Source organism: Tamandua tetradactyla, chromosome 5 (assembly GCF_023851605.1).
Source record: "Tamandua tetradactyla isolate mTamTet1 chromosome 5, mTamTet1.pri, whole genome shotgun sequence".
Classification (NCBI taxonomy): domain Eukaryota; kingdom Metazoa; phylum Chordata; class Mammalia; order Pilosa; family Myrmecophagidae; genus Tamandua; species Tamandua tetradactyla.
This window is the reverse complement of record NC_135331.1, coordinates 159,760,549-159,782,699: the sequence shown is the minus strand read 5'-3', so window position 1 is coordinate 159,782,699 and position 22,151 is coordinate 159,760,549. Positions and strand designations below refer to the sequence as shown.

At 33.2% G+C, this 22,151-nt stretch overlaps 1 protein-coding gene across 18 annotated transcripts in view; it reads right to left on the bottom strand.

Annotated features, from left to right (window-relative positions):
- Positions 1 to 22,151, bottom strand: part of GRIK2 (glutamate ionotropic receptor kainate type subunit 2) — a 1,225,242-nt gene that overhangs the window by 31,513 nt on the left and 1,171,578 nt on the right. For all 18 annotated transcript variants that reach the window (XM_077162495.1, XM_077162496.1, XM_077162509.1 and 15 more), the window contains one exon: positions 1,123 to 1,348. In XM_077162495.1, coding sequence (XP_077018610.1) covers positions 1,123 to 1,348 — 226 coding nt within the window. The remainder of the gene's footprint in view (positions 1 to 1,122; positions 1,349 to 22,151) is intronic.

Genomic DNA, 22,151 nt, shown 5'->3' with positions numbered 1-22,151 from the left:
ATTTCTTACCTTGTGATCCCTTCCTCTTTCTTCAAGGCCAGCAGGTTGCATTTCAAGTCTCTCTCTGTCTCTCTCTCCCACCTCGACTGCTCTCCTCCTGCCTCCTTACCTGTACCTCTGAACCTCCAGCCTCCCTTTTATAAGGACTCTTGTGATCACATTCCATGGGCAGCCCATGATAATCTCCCCATGTCAAGACCCTTAACTTAATCATATATGCAATGTCGCTTTTGCCATGGAAAGTAACATAGCCACAGGCTCTGGGAAGTAGAACCTGGAAATTTTTTTAGGTTGGGAGAGTGTATAATTTCTCTCTCATATGTACTGTAAAATTATTTATTTACTTATTTATTCAAGGTTTGAATATATGTAACTATATCTTTGTTTATATATTTATTTATGAAGCAATGCATAAATTTATTGTTTTCTTCTCTGGAGATTATTGCCCTTCATTTTGTTTCATGATTAATACTGAAAATAAATGTTGCCATATGGAACAGAGAGGTTAATTAAAACTAATCAGCCCTGGTGTCAATATTGTAAGTATGTCACAGGTTTAAATAGCCTGCTATGTGTGCCTTCTCTTAACTGAAATAATATAAAATAAGTATTCATAGTTATCATTATGGCTCATTCATTTAATTAATTTTCTCTGCAGAATAGTATTCTCATAAGCCATTTCTTCCTTCTAAAGAAAACGATGGTCAAAAAACCTTCTTCAATTTGATCCAGACACTTGTTTTTAATGTAGTATTGAAACAGCAGTCTCCTCAGGGGAACGTAGGGCCTTTTCCAACATTGATAACAGTAAAAATGTCTACTTACAAATTTTTTTTTGGGGGGTGCATAGTCTGGGAATCCAACCCAGCTCTCCTGCATGGAAGGTGAGCATTTACCAGTATATCCACCCGTCATACTCCACTTACCAATCTTAGAAATCAAATGTTCTGTTGTTACTTACTGTTTAGAAGCAGATAATCAAACCATTTCCCTGCTTTTTACTCTAACAAAGATGCATTGGGCGAAACAATCTTGCTAATGGCATATGGAGGCACTGTTTTCCTCCGCTCACTGCAACGAAAGATTAATGAACAAAGAACAAGCAGCTGACATGTAACCTACCCATTGGGGTGCCAACGCCATAACCTTTGGAGTCTATAAGGCCACCAATCTGTGTTAGGTTACAGTTCCGCTGAGTGACAAACTCGATGGTTGTTGACTCCATTAGGAACGCGTAATCAGAGGTGAGGACTCGCTGGATGCCTTCCTCGTTGCTTTTGACGAGCACTGACTGCCTCCTGCTGCTCATAAAGGCCCACATCTTGTCATAGGTAGAGATTTTTGATTTCTGGGGAAAAATAAAATATATTCTCACCATAAGATATGTATTAGTTTCTATTTGGTCCCACAAATTTAGATAGAATATATTATATCTAGCTTACTGTTCCTTTATAATTGCATTATAATAGTATTAGTGGTAAAAGTGAGCTATTAACATGCAAAAAAAAATACATCAAAATCTATATAAAAAGTTTTCTCACAGTAATTCCTCATAATATTACTATGTATAGTACAGATTTATATAACAAATATTTCTAAAATTTCCTAATGCTCAAAAATGCACACCTAAAAAAGAAGATAAATAAGGAAAAAAACAAGATTAATAAAGAGCATCTTTTAATTTCGCACTTCACATGTATCTCCTGCATATAATTTTATCGTTCACCATTACCATAACATTGAATTTGAACAGATACTGGACACAGAATGACACTGTAAGACTGTATTTTTTGCTTGTTTTGCTTCTTTTTTCCAATTCAGTTACTATACAACAGATGCCACTTTAAACCCCAAGGATACACAAAGGTATATGTTGAAGATACAGGAGAATTTGTTACAAATAAGTATGTTACAAATAAGGATGACTACATCTCCACTGAGGCACAGTCTGGTTACCACAGAACTCATTTTAGATTGTCTCTGGACAACAGGAAATCCATCATTCAGGTCTCCTCACACTAAAAATTCCTGGACCTACAAAATTCAATAGTGTTTAAATACAACTGAAAATTCTCATTAGGGCTTAGGATTTCATTACTAAGGGAAAGAAATGGGTTTTGTTCAGAGAGCCAATATGGAAAGGTTAGGATCTATTTATTGAAAGCTCATCTGTAAAACCCTTATATTGTTTAATTCATAATCAAATACAAGAAAAAAAATACTGATAGTACAAACACAAGGAGCATATTTTTCATACTGACAACATTGTTATAGAAATGATAGAACTATTATCTAGCAGATAGAAAAAATATGCAACCTTTCTACAGCTGAAGTCTGCTTTCATTTCTATACTGTCAAGGTCATAAATGTTATATTAGCTCTACTTCCACTAAAAGGCAAGTGCACAATAGCACTGAGAAAAATTCCGGCAGTGTTTCAATGAAAAAATGAGAAGAAACCCCTATAATTTCCTAAAAAAAAACCTTGAAAATACATTGAGTGCTTTATAAAAGCAAGGATAGCATTTAGACTAAGAGATGGCAGAAATGCAAATCTTTGCTCTCCAGTGAAACACTAAATCATGCTAAATGGTCAACGGCTAGAAAATATTTAAAGCACCTAGAACAAAATTGATAGAACTACAAATTAGGGCAGCTGTTATGGCATATCAGTTGTTTTTTTCCAAGTGAAATAACCAAGTCCTGGAAGTAGAGAAGGAATATTTAAGATTATGATGAAATTCTCATTGAAATCATTAAGACCGATAATGAGAATTTGTGTGAACTCATTTGTCTATCAAAACCAGGGTAACTATAATAAAATTTGCATCATTTTCATCAGTAAAGAATTTCCCTCCTAATATTTTTCAGTAAGGCCAAAACACAAACTAAAATAAAAATTAGAGATTAGCTACAGGTTAAATGGAATTTAAGTAAAGAAGTAAAATTGGATAGTTTTTTTATTTGATGAAGCTGTAACGATGGTTAAACACAATCCCATAAATATTTTACTAAAAAATATTATAATCAAAGTACACACATGTAATTTGGCAATTTAAGAAGTTAAATCTTTAATGGATAGTAGCAATATTGTAATAATCATAATCTGACTATAATCTCTAAAGCCAAAATCAGGAAAAAGTTCGGGAAATGTACAAAATGTAATTTTACCTGTACTGGCCATATAATTGCCTAAATTCTCTGCTTTGTTTCGGCTTTAAGAATATGCACATGAGGACCAGCATTTTTGTCCCATAGGGTAGAATAACAAATTTGATGTTAGGCAGGATTGGAATAATCATTTAAATATTATACGCATATCGTTCTTTTTATTATATTAAAAGTAGTACTTATTAATTTAAGTACCATTTGGACATACAAAAAAATTAAAAGAGAATTACATTTTATAACAATAAATGAATGAATCCATTGTTAACATATTGCAGATCATCTAACATTATAAACTATGAGCATAGAATATATAGGATGCAATAATATCTAATAAAAGTGAAAGGAAACATCTTTCCCAAATTCCAATTTAGGAATGATAAGCACTATAACCAATAGGGTTGCTAGTTAAAATACAATATTTGGAACATAATTTTCCATGAAAAGGATTATTAGTTGTTTATCTGAAAGTTAAATTTAACTTGGATTACTGTATTCTAATTTGCTAAATCCGAGGAGTCTTGTCATAGACAACTCTGAAGTACTATTTAAGGACTTGTATTAGCCTCACAGATCTAATGGTGAATGGTGTATACAACAATTTTGAGAAAAGAGAACTGGATTCATACACCTCTGTGGCAAAAAAAAGTTAGATTTTCTTGCTCATATAAAAAAGTATCTTTTAGGTAGGCCACAGTGGCTCAGCAGGCAGAGTTCTCGCCTGCCATGCCAGGGACCCAGGTTTGGTTCCCAGTGCCTGCCCATGCAAAAACAAAAGTATCTTTTAAAAACTATGTTACATGTCAAATTTCATATTTCTACATAGTTTTAAATAGATAGGCACACTTATGATGAAAATAACTTTTTCTCCGTACCATAACCTAATATTAAAATTCCATTGAACTGTAAAAATTTAATTTATTTTGCTGAGGAGACCATTTTGAAAGACCCTAACCTTCGTAATTCAAGTGGAAAAGAAAAAGTGTATGAAGGCTTTTCCTCTAATTTTCTAATTTTTTGAAAATCTGACATAACTACTTCTTTGCCCTTCTTAATTCTGGCTATAAAGCACTACTGTTTGCAGAAAGATACGGAAGATACAACCAAAAGTCATCTCTAACTGTGTATGTTCTTTTGTGGTTTTTCTGTATGACAGCTGTCTGGTTGTACAGAATCTGACATGTAAGTTCAGAAAAGCAGAAAGATGACATTTCAGAATAAAAGATGGTTGTTTTCTCACTTTCATGACTCTGTATGTCATAAAAGTTAGATGAAATACATACCTTAACTCATTTAATCTCTCTTTCATGGAAGTTAATGATACTTGGATGATCCATATTAATCTTCTTCAGAAAGTTTATATATATCAAGAAAAACTCTTGAGAATTCAGGCCTGTTATACCTTTTAACTTTACCTATGTGTATAGAAAGGTGAAGAGAAGGACTAATCCTTAATACTTCTTGGCAATTTTATTACCTTCATTTTGTAATAGTGAAGGAAATATAATGCTTCTCAGGTTTAGAAAAAATGTGGGCGATAGCATGAATTTTACTCAAATCCTTCAATTTAAAGCAGTTAAGATTATTTATAAATCATTTGAAACAAACTTTTAGGCTATGTACCTTAGGATGCCCCTCTAAATCTGACTATTCATAAATCATTGGTCACCTATACTTAAAAATAGAGAAAGGCAAATTTTGAATGATGTAGAACTGAGTCAGAAATAAAGATAATTAGTTCCTGATCTCTTACTGATGTCACATAAATGTGTTTTTTTTCAAGTCATATGCATTTAAGTTTATATATTAGTCAAACACCTTTGCCAATCTCACAAGGTTTTTGTGCAGATCAAGTAAGATACTGCTCAGGTGTTGAGGCCTTTTTGTAACTTGAATTTTTTTCCAAAGAGAGCACATCACCCCCAAATGTCTCAGTGTTACTTTTTTAAAAAAGTATCGAAGAAGCTGGCAAAGAATCCAGGTTGAAAATATTACCTTCCCTGTGGCATGAAACCATAAAGTCAAAGAGAATAGGAAGATGGGCAACAGAAACAAAATTTTGGAAGGTGGAAAGCAGATAGATGGATTATATCAAGTTAACCAAAACAGGAAAATTGAATCTTAAGCCAACAGTAAGAAAAATTAAGAAGAAAATCACTTTACCTTAGAAGCAACAAAGGCTGAGAGATCAGCAATTTTACATTCCTCTCAAAGCCAGAATGAAGATTGGCCAACCCAAAGTACAATTTATGGAAAGAATCTGTAAATAGCAGTTGGATCCTTAGAGCCCCTCCCCACCTATGAGAGGCATGTTGACTGCTCTAACGCCACTCAGGCAGAGAACTAGAGGGCACAGCTGGGGCTGGCTGCCAGATTGAAATGAGAAGGAATAAGCTGATGCCTACCACAGACATTGAGACTGGTTAGCCCTGTCTCTGTCTTAGTTCTTCGAATCCTCCCAGAAAGATTAATAAAGGATTTTTTCAAGAGAATCGGAGGAGCTCCAGAGAAGAAATAATACCAATGATCATGATACTGGTAATAATAATAATTGCAGCAATTTACACTTGATAAAAAGTTCAGCATTTGCCAGACAGTATTCTAAATTATTTTCAAATGCTAAGTCATTATATTTTTATAAGAATTCTATTTGGTAGGGATTTTTGTTGCTATTTTTAAGATGTGGAACCAAAAGACAAAAGTTTAATATTTTGTCTAAAATCACACAGCTAGCTAGTGGCAGAGCCCAGATTCAAACATAAGAACAGAGTTCAGATTCCTAATCATGGCGCTACCCCAAATGTAAAGGCACATCCTAAGTTTTCCAACAAAATGACCCATTATGTCACCCTAAAGTGAAGCTCACAGTTTTTTAACCTTGACTAAGCATGCACAGCTTTCAATGAAGCTTTTAAGGCCTATTAAATATGGCCTAACAGGCACAGATGGGCAGATATTTTAGGAGAACCTTTAACATGAAATCTGGAGAGCAATCAAAAAGGAAATGTTTTTTTGAGAGGTAAAAAACACTGTGTAAATGCAAACAATTTTTAAAGGACTCAAAAGAAAGTACATTCAGAAAACAAATATAAATTAAAACTCTGATATCAAAAATGAAAACCTCAAGTGAAGTATTAAAAAATAAAGTTAAAAGAAATTGATCAGACTAAAAAGTTGGAAAAACAGAGAGGAGGAAAGAATACTCTGAGGAAGTAACATGAGCTGCTTTCCGACAGATGAGTAAGTCAAATACATAATGAAACAGTTCAAGAACTATCTAGGCAGAGGGAAAATCTGTTAAGAGGTGCTACGTTGGAGATGAACATGCTGGATTACGACAATTGAAGGAAGTCCTTTTTAACTCGTGTACTGAGAGGAAGGAACATGGTGCTAGAAAATAGTAGAGAAATAGGGGTGAAGCCACTTTACTATTAAACTTCTGTTTATTTAATTATTATGATGTGCTAGTCACATCTAGAAAATACCAGGTAATGCAATTAGTTAACATGCAAGGATATAATGGTTATTTGCCTCATCATAGAAACAGTGAGTTCAAGCCATAGTGGGTTGAAGCAGATTGGGGATGAGTGTTGCATTTCAGATTTGCATTTTAAAGTAATTACTATGGCTGTTATTTGGGGAATAGATGGCAGTGACAAAGTGAATGCAAGTACACCATTTAGAAATATATATCACTAATCTAGGTAGGGAACATTACTTGGACTAGAAAGGAATATTTTAAGATATTATCTAAATAAGTAAAATGAGAGGTCACATCTCTGAATATTGCTATAGTGTTTATAAACAGAGCCAAGATGTACTAGAACTGTCATCACTAATACATAGAGATATATATAGGTACATGTACTTTGAGTAAAGTTAGATATGTAAGCCTGGAGTTCAAGTCAAGGCTAAAAATATAGATTTATAAGTCATCTTAGATATACATGACATGACAAAGTAGTGGATGGATGGGAAATACACAGTGTGATAAAAGATGAAAGTAAGATCAATTTTTTGTGGAATTTCAAATGTCATGGCTGGCAGAGAAGGCTAAGTCTGCAAAGTAAACATATAAGAGTGAACAGAGATGAAAGAAGAAAATCTGGAAATTGTGGGGCTGTGGAAACCAAGGCAAGGTAGTGTTCACTGAGGGTGCAATTATAGGGAGTGTTATTTCTGAAAAGAAACATACAAAGCGAATTAAATAATGTCCTTTAAATTTTGGAAAAGAAAATTCTTGGCTATTTTAGCAAGAGCCAGTGGAGTGGAATGAAACACATGGGAGTAGACTGAGAAAAAATTTGGAGAAAATAAAATGGAGCCAGTAAGTTAAAAAAAATCAGAAAGCAGGGCTCTGAACAAGAAGAAATCCAAGGAAGTAACAGAAGGATATTTGGGATTACCTAAGATTTTCAAAGATCAAAAAGAGTTGAACATGTTAAACGCCATTAGAGAAGTAGTCAGTAAAAAAGAGCAGTTCAAACTAACAGAGAAAATAGATAATTGATTATGAAAACTTCCTAATATTGTGGGTTTTGAGTGGAATAAATTAGATTAAAAACATTCAACTGTCTTGACATCTGCTTTAAAAATATTTATATTAAATATACAGGGAGTTACATTTATACTCTGAGGTACAGTTAGATTTATTTTTAATAAAGTAGAAAGTTGCTGAACATTATCAAAGTAAACTGTAAAATCTCTAAAGGGGAAATAAATAGATGAAAGCTGGTGACCAAGTGTTCACAATTGCCCGTTTTTTATCTTCTGTTTTCCATTGACCAAACTTTAGTCATGCTTCTCTCCTCCCTACAGGCCCCTGAACTCTGCCTGCCCTGAGCCTGAGCCAGCACTACAAAGTGGAGCGTGCCTCATTATCGGGTATCCTAAGAATCCACTGGCCACAGTGAGATACATTTTCTTGTTAGAACCCACTAATCATTTCCCTCTTGCTTGACCAACTTCCTCTTAAAAGTTTCTGCTAAGCTCAGCTATCCACTCCAAACCTTATAAAAGAAAAACCCTCTTATGTTTGATTTTGAGACACTTGCCGTTTCCTGAGTTCAGAGCATTCTCCCTATTACAATAGTTGTAGAGAAAATCTCCTTTACTAAGACTGGATTTGTTTTTATTTGACATCAGACAGTTAAAGATCAAGGACAAAAATGTGTCGAAGAGAAATAAAATATAAAATTAAAAATCAAATATTGGTATGTTCAATGTTAGGGTGATATGTAAGAACATGAACTAAGCTTATAAGTGAAAAACTATGGGCATATTGAAACAACGTCCTACAATATGTGTTGTTCAATTTTTTGTGACTAATGATTGGTTTCATTCAATGAACCAGGATCACTGGCAGGAGATGTGAAAAAAGCATGCACAAAGGACTGAGCTGCTGAGACAAAATGCTCACAACCTTTGTGGTCCTCTGGCTACGGTGACTCAGATAAGCGGGAATCACTAGGAAGGACTCAAGAATTGAGACACAGCCTGCTCCTGTTCATTACTGCTGCCAAATTGATCAGGAAAGACTTTCCAGAAGAATGTATTATTTAAGAGAGATATGAAAAACAAAGATAGGCAGCAGCTAAGAATGTAATAAAATAACTCACTGTAAAGAAAATTAGAGCATTAAAAAAGATGTTTGCTCAAATGCAATTTAGCCAAGTAAAAGAAATATTGGATTAGCAAAAAAATAAACAAGATAAAGAACATCTATTTCTATTCCTTTACTTCACAGGTGAAACAAAGCAAGACTACTGGCTAAAAAAAAAAAAAAAGATCAAAAGGGAAAGTAGATGTGTAGAGAGAAAAATGACTGAATTTACAGCATCATGATTTTATAGAAGAATATTAATTACATACAACATAATAATGCCTTTGCCAAAAATGAAAAGTATTCCTAAATATTATTTTTAGTTGTATTGTACATAAAATGATTTATAAAGTCAAGCAAATAAATTGCCATGTTGCAAAGATATTGCTTAAAATGCATTTGAAAACCAAGCACGATAATGAGAGAGCATACTTAAAATTTTCTAAATAAAAGCATCTTATTCTTTCATTAAACTGTATCTGCTACTCAATACTAGAACTGATTTATTCCAATCTTATTTTCTCTTCCTTAACTTCTTCCAACCAATTAAAACACTTCTTTTATTTTATATAGCTTCTGTGTTACATTGGATGGTGTCAATGTTCAGCAGTGTTTATTTTATCAAAACTCTGAGGCTCGTAAGCTGATTTAGATTTTGCAATATCAGCACAAAACCAATAAAGCTAGTTCAAAAGTACTGTCTTCTTTATAACAGCTATTTTCATGGACTATGAAACATCAACAAAAGGTTAAAAGAGTCTTACCAAGAATAAACTTAAAAGAATAAAAAGTACAGCACTTTTTAAAATCCACAGTTGCCAAGTGGTTTTGTGCAATAACAAGAGCATTCAGTTTAAGTATCTAAAACATTTTAAACACAAGACTCATGATATAACATTTAAAGATACATTAGTTTTAGTTTCTGAGAGAACTCAAAGTTTGCAAACTGAAAATTAATTGGGTCTTTAAAGAACTCAACTAATTGGTTTTAGGAAACATTTTTTTCCTGAGTTTTTTAGAGAGGGATTTTTAAAGTTGATAAGACATTAGTGTAAGAGTAGTGCTTTGCAATTTTGTTTCTTTCCTTTCTAAAATGTTATTAAAAAACTAATAAGGTAAGGGTTACTCTTGTGCCACTTTTCTCTTATTGAGAGCAATATATTTTATAAATATAATGCCAACTTATTTCTAAAGAAGGCCTAAACGAATGCTTTACCTCTGCTCATTTTGCTTGCTGTCATATAGAAATTAAAGTTCAGAAACCATCTTGTCACTCATTAAACCCTCTTTTTTTCTTACCTGTCAAACTGCCTAAAAGCCATAAGAACAAAATGTTAGCAATATTTGTGTGACCTCCTGAAGCAGTTCTTGAGAATCATCTTTTTAAGCAGGCCCTAGAGAAAAGTTTATTTCTATGAAAGAAAAGGAAAACCTTCAGCATAATAATTGATTTAAATATAATAACCCCTGAATCATCAATAGTACAAAGAAAACTGAGTACTATTTTGTAACATGGTTTGTTAAATTTAATATTAGAACTCTTCACTTCACTAAGATCTTTATTAAAAGCTCACCAGGTAGCACAGGAACCAAATATCATGAAGTAGCATTGCCCTCCCCCCACCAAAAAAAAAGAAACAACTTATTTATATTAAGAATTAATTCCATTTCTCCTGGTTTAAAAGACAAATTTTCATGAATAAAGTTTTATCTCCCAAACCAATTAATTGAACTTTGGTGTATGGGTAAAATTTGGTGAATTTCTGACTATTTTTCCCAATTACCAAAGAAATTTGGTGGTATTTAGCACTTAAATTCTTTCTTTCAACAAATTCCTCATGACAAATTTTATTTCTAATACTATCTCAAATATTTGGCCACCAGTTATAGATGATATTTCTTATAGTTTTATGAAAAAGTCATATGTAGTATGTGGTTTGAGAAAAATTCATACCAACATCTCCCTCGGTAAGGGAGGATTTGGCCGAGATTTGCATTTTCATTTTTTATTACAGTAGATAAATTCCCAACAATACTGGAACATATGTGTCAGGTAACAACAGCTGAGCCCTATCTGGACTCATCTGACCTTGGTCACTAGGAAATCAGAATTAATTCAGGAAAACAGGACTGAAGCCATATGTGGCTCATATCAAAGGTGGATCTGAGTTTAGTGCAGTGACCTGAAAAGTATTCAGTTGTTAACAAAGCTGTCAGTCCTTGGAATAATTCTGGCAGCTTTATCTCAAAGCATCTGGAATTTCTTAAAACAGGATATTTGAAACAATGAAATGGAAAGAAGTGCTCTTGGTGTTACTGTTACTTAGTAGAGGGACAGGAGAGGGCAGAATAACTGAGCGTGATATGATGGGCAGCAAATGTAAAATCATTTGGTGTAGTTAAAGGCTATTATCCTTTTTTAAGAAGTTGAACCATTTTTGGGTAGTTCAATCTGTACCACTCAGAATCCCTGGAATGAGTCTTAACAGTCACGGCATTTTGTTTTGTTTGTTTTTTGGGGTGCATAGTCTGGGAATCGAACCTGGGTCTCCCGCATGGAAGGCGAGCATTCTACCACTGACCACAGCGCACCCCAGTTATTGCATTTTATTTTTTAAATGAAACATCTTAAATTAAACTGTGTTGGCCAAATGCTTTTCTTTACTTGTAAGTAACAGACATCGCAACATGTTTTATGTTTCAAGTTGGACAACTTGAAATAAAATTAGGAATCTTGACTCCTGTTGTTAATGTGGGACCTTGAATAAGCCACAATTTCTCAGGCCCCTCTAATAAAAAGGTTTCCTTACCAATTTCATAGAATGTTATGAGAAATAAATAAGAAAATGCATGTATAAAGTCACATTGACAAGACATAAAGCTCTTTGTAAATGCAGAATTTACCTTCATTGCCATTTTTATGTAATCAATCAACAGAGATACATAGAAAGTTTATGTTATGACTGTACAATATGGACACTTAAATTTGGATATGTAAGCTTTGCCTTTAGTATGATTTATGATTTTTAGGAACATGGAAACATGAAACTTTTCTTCCCCCTCGAAACTGGCCCTATTACCCTACTGAGCAAAATTAACAAAAGTACCCTAAGCCCTGGGTGAAGGAAGCTCATTAACCAACATCTCCTAAAAAACCATACCTTCCCATGTGAAGACTCTCAGGGGCACACAGGTTTTACTTTAAATCTCAGCTCATTCCATGAAATAATCCACTAGATTATTCATTTATTCACTTGCTATTTCATTCTAACATTAGTTGAGCATCAGCTTGGGGGTAAAGGACCCTGCCAGGCACTTTCATCAGAGAGAAACAAATGATAGAGTACGGCCAGTGCCCTGGAAAAGCCAAATGTTTCATAACATTTCTATGTATGACAAATAAACTGCGAATTATAAAACAGCATGTTAAATACTATGGCAAAGGGCAGATGAGGGCAAATGTTAAATTGACGCAGAAAGTTGGCAGAAGTAATTCCCATTCCTATAAGATTCAAATCAGTTGCAGTTTTGTTAGATATTTCACCGCCCTCTGTAATTGAAGTTCTGAAAGTGAATAGCAATGCCCCAAAAAACACCACTATTTGCAACTCTTAAAATAATCATCTTCTTCACTCTAAGCCAGTACCTTTCTAAGTTATTTACATTTTATTGAGAGGTGATGCAAGCTTCATCAAAATATTTTAACAATAATTTTATTATTGTAAAATTTAGATACATTAAAATAAATGCAAAATAGATGTTTTGGTTCTGAGCTGTACATAAATGGCCTCAGTTAGGTTTCTAAAGAGTTAGCAAAGAGGAGATAAGAAGCTCAATCCACTGACCTGACAAGCCTGCTTGATCACAATCATCACAGATTAATACATATAAATGTATCAGTGACTATATGAATCATAAATTTAAGAAGCCTGTTAACTAGAAGAGTCAAATTCTAACCCAGGTGTTGGAATTTGCTGTGTCCTCTAGCTGGAAGGCAGTTATCCCACATATCTATGTACCTTAATCCACTTTCTTTTGATTTTTGCTGAAACATCACCTTTTCAAGAGGGCTCCTGCTATTTACCCTATTTGTAATTGCAATTCCTCACCCATCCCTGATATGCATTATCTTCATCCTGCTTTATTTTTATACATATTGCTTAATGACTGTAAAGTATATTGTATATTCCCTATATTCTACTTATTTCCCTGTTAAATTTCTATCTCCATTTATGAAAAGGAATGAAGTCTCTATGAAGGTACAAACTTTTGTCTTGTTCTGTTCATTGTTATACCCCTAAAGTTAAAACAGTGCCTGGTATACAGTAGATATCAATAGCTATTAATAGCAGTTTATTGAATAAAAGAACAAAAAAATGTTTAAAAACTGAATAAATGAACACATACATTGAAGTAATTTCTATTGTACTGGAGGTTAGAAGACAAGGATATTAGTTTCAGCTTTGACATTACCAAGTTAAGTGATCTATGATGAGTAATTTCATCTTTCTAGAACTCAATTTTCTCATCTGCAAAGTAAATGAGTTAGACCATATAAATGCTAAGATATTTTTTCAGCAAAGACAGGCTATATATCTGTGAATATTTCTGGAAAAATTACATTTACCTCTTCCTCTCAGATTCTGTTTATGGCTTAATTGAATGAGGAAGAAACAAAATCACTGGCCTACTTTTAAAGCAAAGCCTAAAGATAGCCACATTGTTAACTCTGTATAATAATTTTAAGCTCTATTTCAATGTTAAAATGCAGCTTTAATGTATTAAAGAAAAATCCTAGAATGCATTTCACACTCCACATATTTCAAGGGTGGGAATCTCAAAGGCAGGAATAGGATTAGTAGCCTTCTTGTTCCTTTCCCATTTTTAGATCATCACATAGTTAGATCATTACTGTCTCATCCCCTCAGGAAAACAAATGAAAGCACAAAACCCTTCTCTTTTAAAGCCCATGCCATAAAAATTTACCACCTGCTTCCTCCTACTACCAGATTCTATTCACTTCCTGGACACTGCCTATATATTTAGAGTACTGTGGTACCCAGATGCTTGCTTACTCTCAGTTATGAACTAGAACATGCTTAACAACTATTTTTTTTGGAAAAAGTGGAAAGACCTTGAGTTGTAATGTTTCTAATCTTTGCAAACATTGCAAAGTCCCTACAAGCAAACTCCAGTACACCAGCGCTTCTTCATCAAAAGTCCTGTGTGACATCTCAATTGTTTCTCAGTCATCTCCAATGACTTTTTAGTAGTACCTTAGCCACCCTAATCCATAGTCATATATTACTGCATTTTTCAACAGCTGAATTTGCTTTATTTCCAAAAGCAACTACTCATGCATTCTGCTGTATGATCATAACCTTTGTTTTTCCTACATTGCTTATTCAAATTTTTCTTGGTCATATTTTCCAAACACATTGGGATCTACTATTCTTTAAAGACCTAGTATCTTGCAATTCATTGGCTCCTTCTTGTTTCTTTACATTCCACTTTATTCAGATGAGCTTTCAGACCCATCAGTTCAATATTATCCATTACTATCCTAAACACACTAATCCTTCTTTCTTTTCTTTAAACCACTGAAGTGGGACTTTTAGTACCCCCCCCCCCCACCCCCCAAATACATGCACACCTGAAGAATGGGACTTTATTTGGAAATAGGATTTTTGCAAATGTAATTAAGGTAAGGATGGGGATGAGATTATACTGGATTAGAGTAAGACACAGAGACACACAAAGAGAAGATGACCATGTGCAAAAGGAGCTACAGACTGGAGTTATGGTGCCACATGCCAAAGAATTCCCAACAGCCATCAGAAGTTGGAAGAGACAAGTAAGAATTCTCTCCTAGAGCCTTTGGAGGGAGCATGGCTCTACTGACACCTTGGGTTCAGATTCTGGCCTCCCTAACTGTTAGAGAATAAATTTCTGTTTTTTAAGTCACCAAGTTTGTAGTACTACGTTATGACAGCTCTAGAAAACCAATACAATCATCAAATCCGACCCCAACTCTGAATGAACCAAATACACAAATTCTCTGAGTTTGCAGTAAAGCCTAAGAGCATTGCTAAAATAAGTCATTTTATTTTATGAGATCGATTTTGTGATACCTGTCTTAGAGATGAGAAATGTGAGTTTAGGGCAATTAAACATCTAGCCCAAGGTCTAGGGTAGTTTGTTAACTCATATATTAAACCAAGTTGTGGATTTAAAAAGCATGCATGATTTTGCTGACATTGCTTTTCTGAAAATAACCTTTTCTATCATGTAAGGCAGTGATTTACATATAAGCCAAAATATAGTGTAGAAAATAGTTCCTAGAAGATGAAATAGAATAAATTTGAGACAAAAGTTCCCCTAATTCTGGCTAACAGATTAAATACTAGTGAGTTTAAAAGGAACCATGTGAAATACTTATGCAGAGGAATAAAACATACAGAACTAAAACAAACTTAAAATCCAAGAAACACAAAAATCCAGTAGATATACCAAAATAAAATGCAAATAAAATTGTATGTACACTAGAATTTAATTGAATAATTTTCAAAAATATACTATAAAGTTAATTCTAAAAATTACAATTCCTTAAACAAAGCTAAATTTCATTTTAAGATAATGGTGAGGATTGTGTGGGTATAAGCGTGTGTATGATATGTTAACAACCTGTTCAACTCCCACTATATCCCCTGAACAGTCTTACACTCACTGGGGTGAAGGAAGAAGATTTTAAACAGCTGGAGGCTAAAACGGATCCAACTCAAGCTGACTTTCAGGAGGCAACAATGAGTAAGTAGCCACGTTAGCCAGCACAGAATTTCTTCCTGGCAGCAATGCCAATAAGAACAGGTGAGACAATGTAAATATACAATTATCTTTTCGTGATACAGCTTGGTGTTGACATAGCTGGGTCATGTCTGGCTCTCCCTCCAGCATTCACTTCTTCTGCATTTAACTTCATTCAATAATCATTATAATTGAGTTAAGCATAAACTTTTGGGGTTGTCTTTCATGCATGGTTCCAATCATACTGACAATTAATTTTGCTACTTTTTTGAGTTGGTACTTACTTCTTTAAAAATTATTTAAACTCTCAGTCTCCCAAGTTAGTGTTCCATGGGTGGGTGATTACCGGACTGCTTCCATTTATTCCTACTTGAAAGGCTTAAGCTATAATTTTGCTTTGGTCCATTAGGCTGCATAATAGGAATTCCTAGACCAAAGATCTCCTCTTTCTGCGCAGACACAGCTACTTAAGAAGAGTGGACCAAGTCATATTATTTATATTTATGCATGCTGTTTTCCAAATAGGTCCAAGTTTGAACTTTATATGATCACAGACAATCTGCTATATAATACAAGAACTGTAAACTTTTCTTCCAGATGGATTGTCCATATTTTTGCCAAAGAATAGGGCATGATAAGGTACCAAAAAGTAACAAAAAAAAAAAACAGGTTTCCAAAGTATAATTACAGAAAATATGTGTGTGTCTGTGTATTTCTGTACCAATTAATCAAATTATCAGATTCAAGAAGGAGAAATAACTACTTAACTGATAAATTTATCTTACCTAAAATTCATTTAACAAATTCACATAAAATTTTTTATGTGAATTTATTAACTTTATTTTATTCTAGCTAAGTATATATAACTACTTTGCCCAATTACAAGAAAAAGATTCACTTAAAATAGAAAAAAAAAATAAACACAGGAAATGAATTTTAAAAACTAGAGAAGATATTTATGCTTGACATTGCCAATGAACTTTTAAAACATAATACATTATTTGGATGAATATCTAAATACATCTTCTGAAATTCAAGAAAAATTTTTAACATACATACATTCACAGCTTTTATCTTAAAATGCATTGGTATCTGTCGATGTATACTGTATTTGAAACAAATGAAGAAAGATATATTATTATTTAAAATACAAACTGACTCACAAAAACTGGCTTTTTAAAATTCAAAATTCATTTCACATTGGATTGAAGTCTCAAGGACACTTTAAAGAAATTATTATAACCATAATTCAACCTTCTTAACACATAAATTTGGAAATCAGCTGTGACTAAAAATGCATGAGAATTAGATATGGATAGATTTAGCTAAACAAAAGAAACACCTGAGAATATGGTGCAAAATGCAAAAACTAAAGTTTAATTTAAGTCTGAAAAAAATATATAATCAACCTCTAAAACGGAAAAAAAAAAACCGTACAATTCTAGGAAGTTGCCTGCACTACCAACAGTGGGTATAAAATTCTATTAAAAATATAAATTAATAAAATCTTATGTGAAAGCTACTGAATAGCATTAGGAGATTGGGTTTTAAATAAGTTAAGAATTATTTGAAAAGAAAATAAAGTTCAGTAAATGTAACATAGATGAACCTTTACTTGTAATAGGTTTGTATCATAATTCATCTGGTGGAGAGTACTATTTTAACCATCTAATTGCCATCAGAGAAAATAAAAATAGAAGGACTAGTTTACCCAATATTAATATACAATGATACTTTGATATTCACTTTTGAATTTGAGGAGTACGCAAAAACAAATCATTTCTCTACTCTGACACTTAATAACCAAGAAGTTCAAAATAATAATAATAATAGTATTTAATACTATAATATTATCTTATTTAAATATTGGGTATCTTACTGTATAGCTCTATCAGCCAAATGAAAGAAAGAAAAGAAGGAAGGAAGGAAGGCAAGGAGAGAGGGAAGGAAAAGAAAGAGAAAGAGAGAGAAAAAAAAGGAGAGGCCTTTCACTAAAGCATTAGTGAAAAGTATTAAAGCATTATATGGACAATCTTGAATTAGTATATCCAAATGATTGTTGCACCTTCAAAATAGTCACTTTTGAAAATATATGCTTATAGTGTTTGAATTACTCTTTTGGAATTGTCTTTAGATATTATACAATATCTTTTTTTTGTATGCTGTAGAGCAGGGGTCATATTTCATTATTTTTCCACATGAGTATCCCAGTATTGCAGCACCATTTGTTGAATTTTTGTTTGTTTGCTTGTTTTTGGGGAAGTGCATGGGCTGGGAATTGAACCCGGGTTTCCCACATGGCAGGCGAGAATTCTACCACTTGCACCCCCTATACAATATATTTTTAAATATTTCATTATTAACAATTTTGAGCCTATTGAAATAGATCACCTTTTTAAAAATAATTTAAGGCATTCAGAGTAAAATGATGCATGTTTAAGTCATATACTAAGTTTGTTGTTCTAAAAGCAGGGATATGTAAGTGTGTTCTAAAAACAATTCCAAACTGAACGCTCTCAGAATTTTCTTGGCAATTTACACCAAAGAAAGGTGTTTCCTTTATAGTATGGTATATGCATTCTACAGTACTTATACATAATGCAGTCTTTTTAAGCTAAATAGTTTTTCTTTATTATACATTTATTGTATTTGTCTAAGAGAAAAGATAGTTCCACCTAAAATTAAATCCACCTGAAATCTCCTTAACCTCTGAACTAGGCAGCATGCTGTTAATGTTGAGGCACCAAGGAACAACTGATATAAAACACCAAGTAGGCTGTGATATAGTGCATCATGAGGACATTTCTAGAACCAATGTCTAGAAGCAATTAGATGATTAATCCACAAGGAGCTATAAAAAGATTGTGAGAGAAAAAAAGATTATGAGAGAAACTGAGAGCAGATATTTTGAGGGTGATTTGTTAGGAAACATCAGGGCACTAACTGTGATTCCCCAAACTCTTTGCTTTAGTATATATTGGCAGGAGTCAAACATACCTCCTAATCCTAAACTGGCTGAGAGGTGACATCTTGAAAGAGATTGATACAAATCCCCTGCATTGATTGACACAGAGAAATGGTACTCTTCATACGTTAAGAAAGCCTAAGAGAAAATGTCTACCCATGAGAAGTAACCGTGTTCCTTTCCAGGACAGCAAGAGATATTTCAACCCCTAAGACCAATGCAGGTTTCTACGTAGGAATGTTAGTCCAGGGTCAGTGTGAGGGTATTTGTCTTAGAGGATGGTTGCCAGGGCAGGGGAAGAAGCAGTGTCCTTCCAGTTAGTACAAATTCAGCATTTGCTGAGGTAGGTGTCACAGCTACTTCACTAGAACCCTGTTGTTATAGTATCGGTATAAGGTGCTGATTCTAAAGAAGCAGCATATGTCCAGGTATGACTCCTTTGCTGATGGGAGTTTTCTGTTACACAATCTATCAAAAAGATATCATGTCAAGAAGACATCAAACCAGATGGTAAGGACAAGTTTTGAGATGGCAGTTTGACTCTAAACCTAAATTTTGGCTGATGCATCCTTTTAACTTGATGAAAGTAAGCAGAACTGCTAGCATAACCAACTAATTTGCCTGAGCAAGTGCTACTAAGTAAACAAATAAATAGATGGATAGATAGATAGATAGATAGATAGATAGATAGATAGATAGATAGAACAAAAAAACTGTAACTATTTTAAAAATGTTATATATATTCAATTGACAATATCCTAAAAAAAACTATTTGTCAAAACGCTTTTTCAAGAAAAAAGTTTGAAAATTTATTTCAACAAAAGAAAGGAATATTTTTCAGTATTGGTAGTTACTTTTAAAAGCAATCTGGATTGATTTTTGAAATCATTAATTAAAAATTGTTTTATCAATCTTGCCAGCTTTAAAAATATTGCTTATGTGTCCATAAAACTGTAATTATTTATTGCACTCAGGTTAATTAAGCAAATATGCATGTGTGTGCCCTGCTCTTAAAATTTCACAGTTTTCAAAATCTCCTAAATAAGATAATGATTATTAACAGTTTCCCCCAGGAGGTTGCCTATTTAACTAGGCATCTGACACACAAAGATATGGTTTCATACCTAAGATAGTTTACTTTGTTCTTGAGTGTGCTCCACCTGCCTATATGTAGAAAACACTGGACAGTTATGCAGAAAAATTCAGATAAAGACAAGGATAGGATGATAGGAGTAGACAAGGAAATATTCATTAAGTCAATGAAGAAATTTGGCATGTCAATGACTTATGAACTTCTCTGTATACGATGCTTTAGGTAATAATTAATCTGGAATTCATGTTTTCCATCCAAATATTGGATCAGTCTGTAACTTCCCTTTACTGCTGCTTGGGGAAAGAAAAAAAAAAATCTTTAGCAGGCATGTGCTGAAGGCATTTCACTGAATGAAGTGGAGACAAATGACAAATCTTACTTTAAAAAAAAATTAAGCTATTTTGAGCTTTAGCAAACTAGGAACATCTTTTTTATAGAATTACAAAACTACAGTTTCTAAAAGTTCTCATTATCTCTGAAATGTAAGCAATTGCAAGTAGAGACTGAATGAGCATGGAATTAATATAGAAAGCCATACCAGAAATAAGCACACAATGAAGATAGGATGGGACACAGTTCCAAATGGGACAAAGATGAGTATATGGTACCAAACCACACAATGAAGAATAAAAAAAAAAAAAGGCTTCATTAGCTTGATGTGCCAACCCTCTTTCATTTTCTGTCTTCAGAGAATACAAAGAGTACAGATCTAGAGGATCCACCAAATAACCAAAATAAAAATTGATATAAGTGCATAAGATAACTATTTTTCAAAATAATTGCTTGGACTAATATATTTCAATTAATTTAACTAAATAATCCTTTATGAGATTAGTTTTAAATCATTTAATATAAATCTATCTCCTGTAAATTACAGTAGTAGAAAATTAGTTCTTCTGACACATTTTATCATACATGGTTATATGTGTGCATATACACTTATGTATGTATATATTACTACATATCATACCTTATATAGAACACATATCCTACAATAATGCCAATAATTTCAAGTTTTCTATCAATATTTATATTATAGTAATCAGGGTTCTGGCCATACATGGTTTTACAGTAACCGATTCTTCAAAGTTCAGCAACATCTACAATACGTAAGAGTCACTACAATTCACTAGAAATTTTTTGTGGATTTACTGGGACTTATCAAAGTATTCTGAACAGATAAATACTTTCAGAAAATATTTTACAGTTGGAAAAGTCAAAATGTATTATCTTAGAAACTTATTTAATGTTAGCATTTTATGTTTAGAATCTCCAAACTCAGAGAGTTTATTTATGTTATGTCCACCACAAACATATCTTACATAAATCTTTTTTCTTGTTTATCATTTTTCTCCATCTTTTTGCTGACTTTGTGTCAGACTTACAAAATCCATTGAAATAATTTTTCTACTCTCCTTAATCAACCAAAAATAAAGTTACTTGTCCTCAGTCATTAGATGACCTTGCTGAAACCATTCAGGTTGATTCCCTCAGATTCCTTATGCTTACAATTCCATTCTCAAAACATTTACTCCCACGTACAGACCCCTCTGTGCTCCTGCCTGATAATTTGCTCTCTGTCTCCAAGTGCTCATTCCAAAAAGTGTGCTTTCTCTTTCTGATCTTTTTCATGTCTTCTTTTCAATGGACTCCATTCTATTTGCCTTTTGAATCCTCAAAATAACAGAACAGTGGCTTTCTCACATTCTTCATGACATCTTCTTGACATCTGCTCTCTTCTTCTTGGTATTATATAATTTCATATAGCTACGTATAACATTTTACTTTTCTAGTGGAACTTGTCTAGTCTGCTACCAGATATTCTTCTATTATTTATTTATTTTTTGTCTTTTAAATGTTGATTTTCCTAAACTTTTTCCATTGTCTTTCTCTGCCAAATTAACCTTTGATGAAATTAAGAACTAGAATAATAACTTGCTAAAGGGATTTTTTTATCTTCTGTATATCTGGAAGGCAAACATGTCTAATAATTTTCTCAACATTTCCGTCTATTTATAATCCCAGTTTCTTAAACTTGACATGGTCCAGAGTGAATTAAACTTTTCCCCCAAGAAAACTGTTTTCACAACTTGTGCTTTATGTAAATATTACTCCTTCCTATAATCCTTCCCCACTATCACCCAGAATCAAAATCGTGAATTCTACCTATCAATGCAATTTAATTTTGAAATCTTCATAAGAATCTTTTATTTGAATGCTCTATGCTTCTTACTATGATTAAAACAAATATGGCACATTTTCTGCCTCCAAGAAGCTAGCCTTCTAATAGAGAATCAAAAGAAGAATGTCAATGTTGATGATTCAAAGTAAAATGTTTGGTGCCAGATTGTGAAGGGGACAGGAATACTATAGACTAGTGGGTCACAAACCTTGCTCCCTGTAATATCTTCTCCTTTATCTATTCTTCAAATTGTATTTTAAATCAAGGCCTTATTATTTCTCAATCCAAATTATACTTTGACTTCTTAAATTGATCTAGTTTCCTTCAGTCTCTCTCCT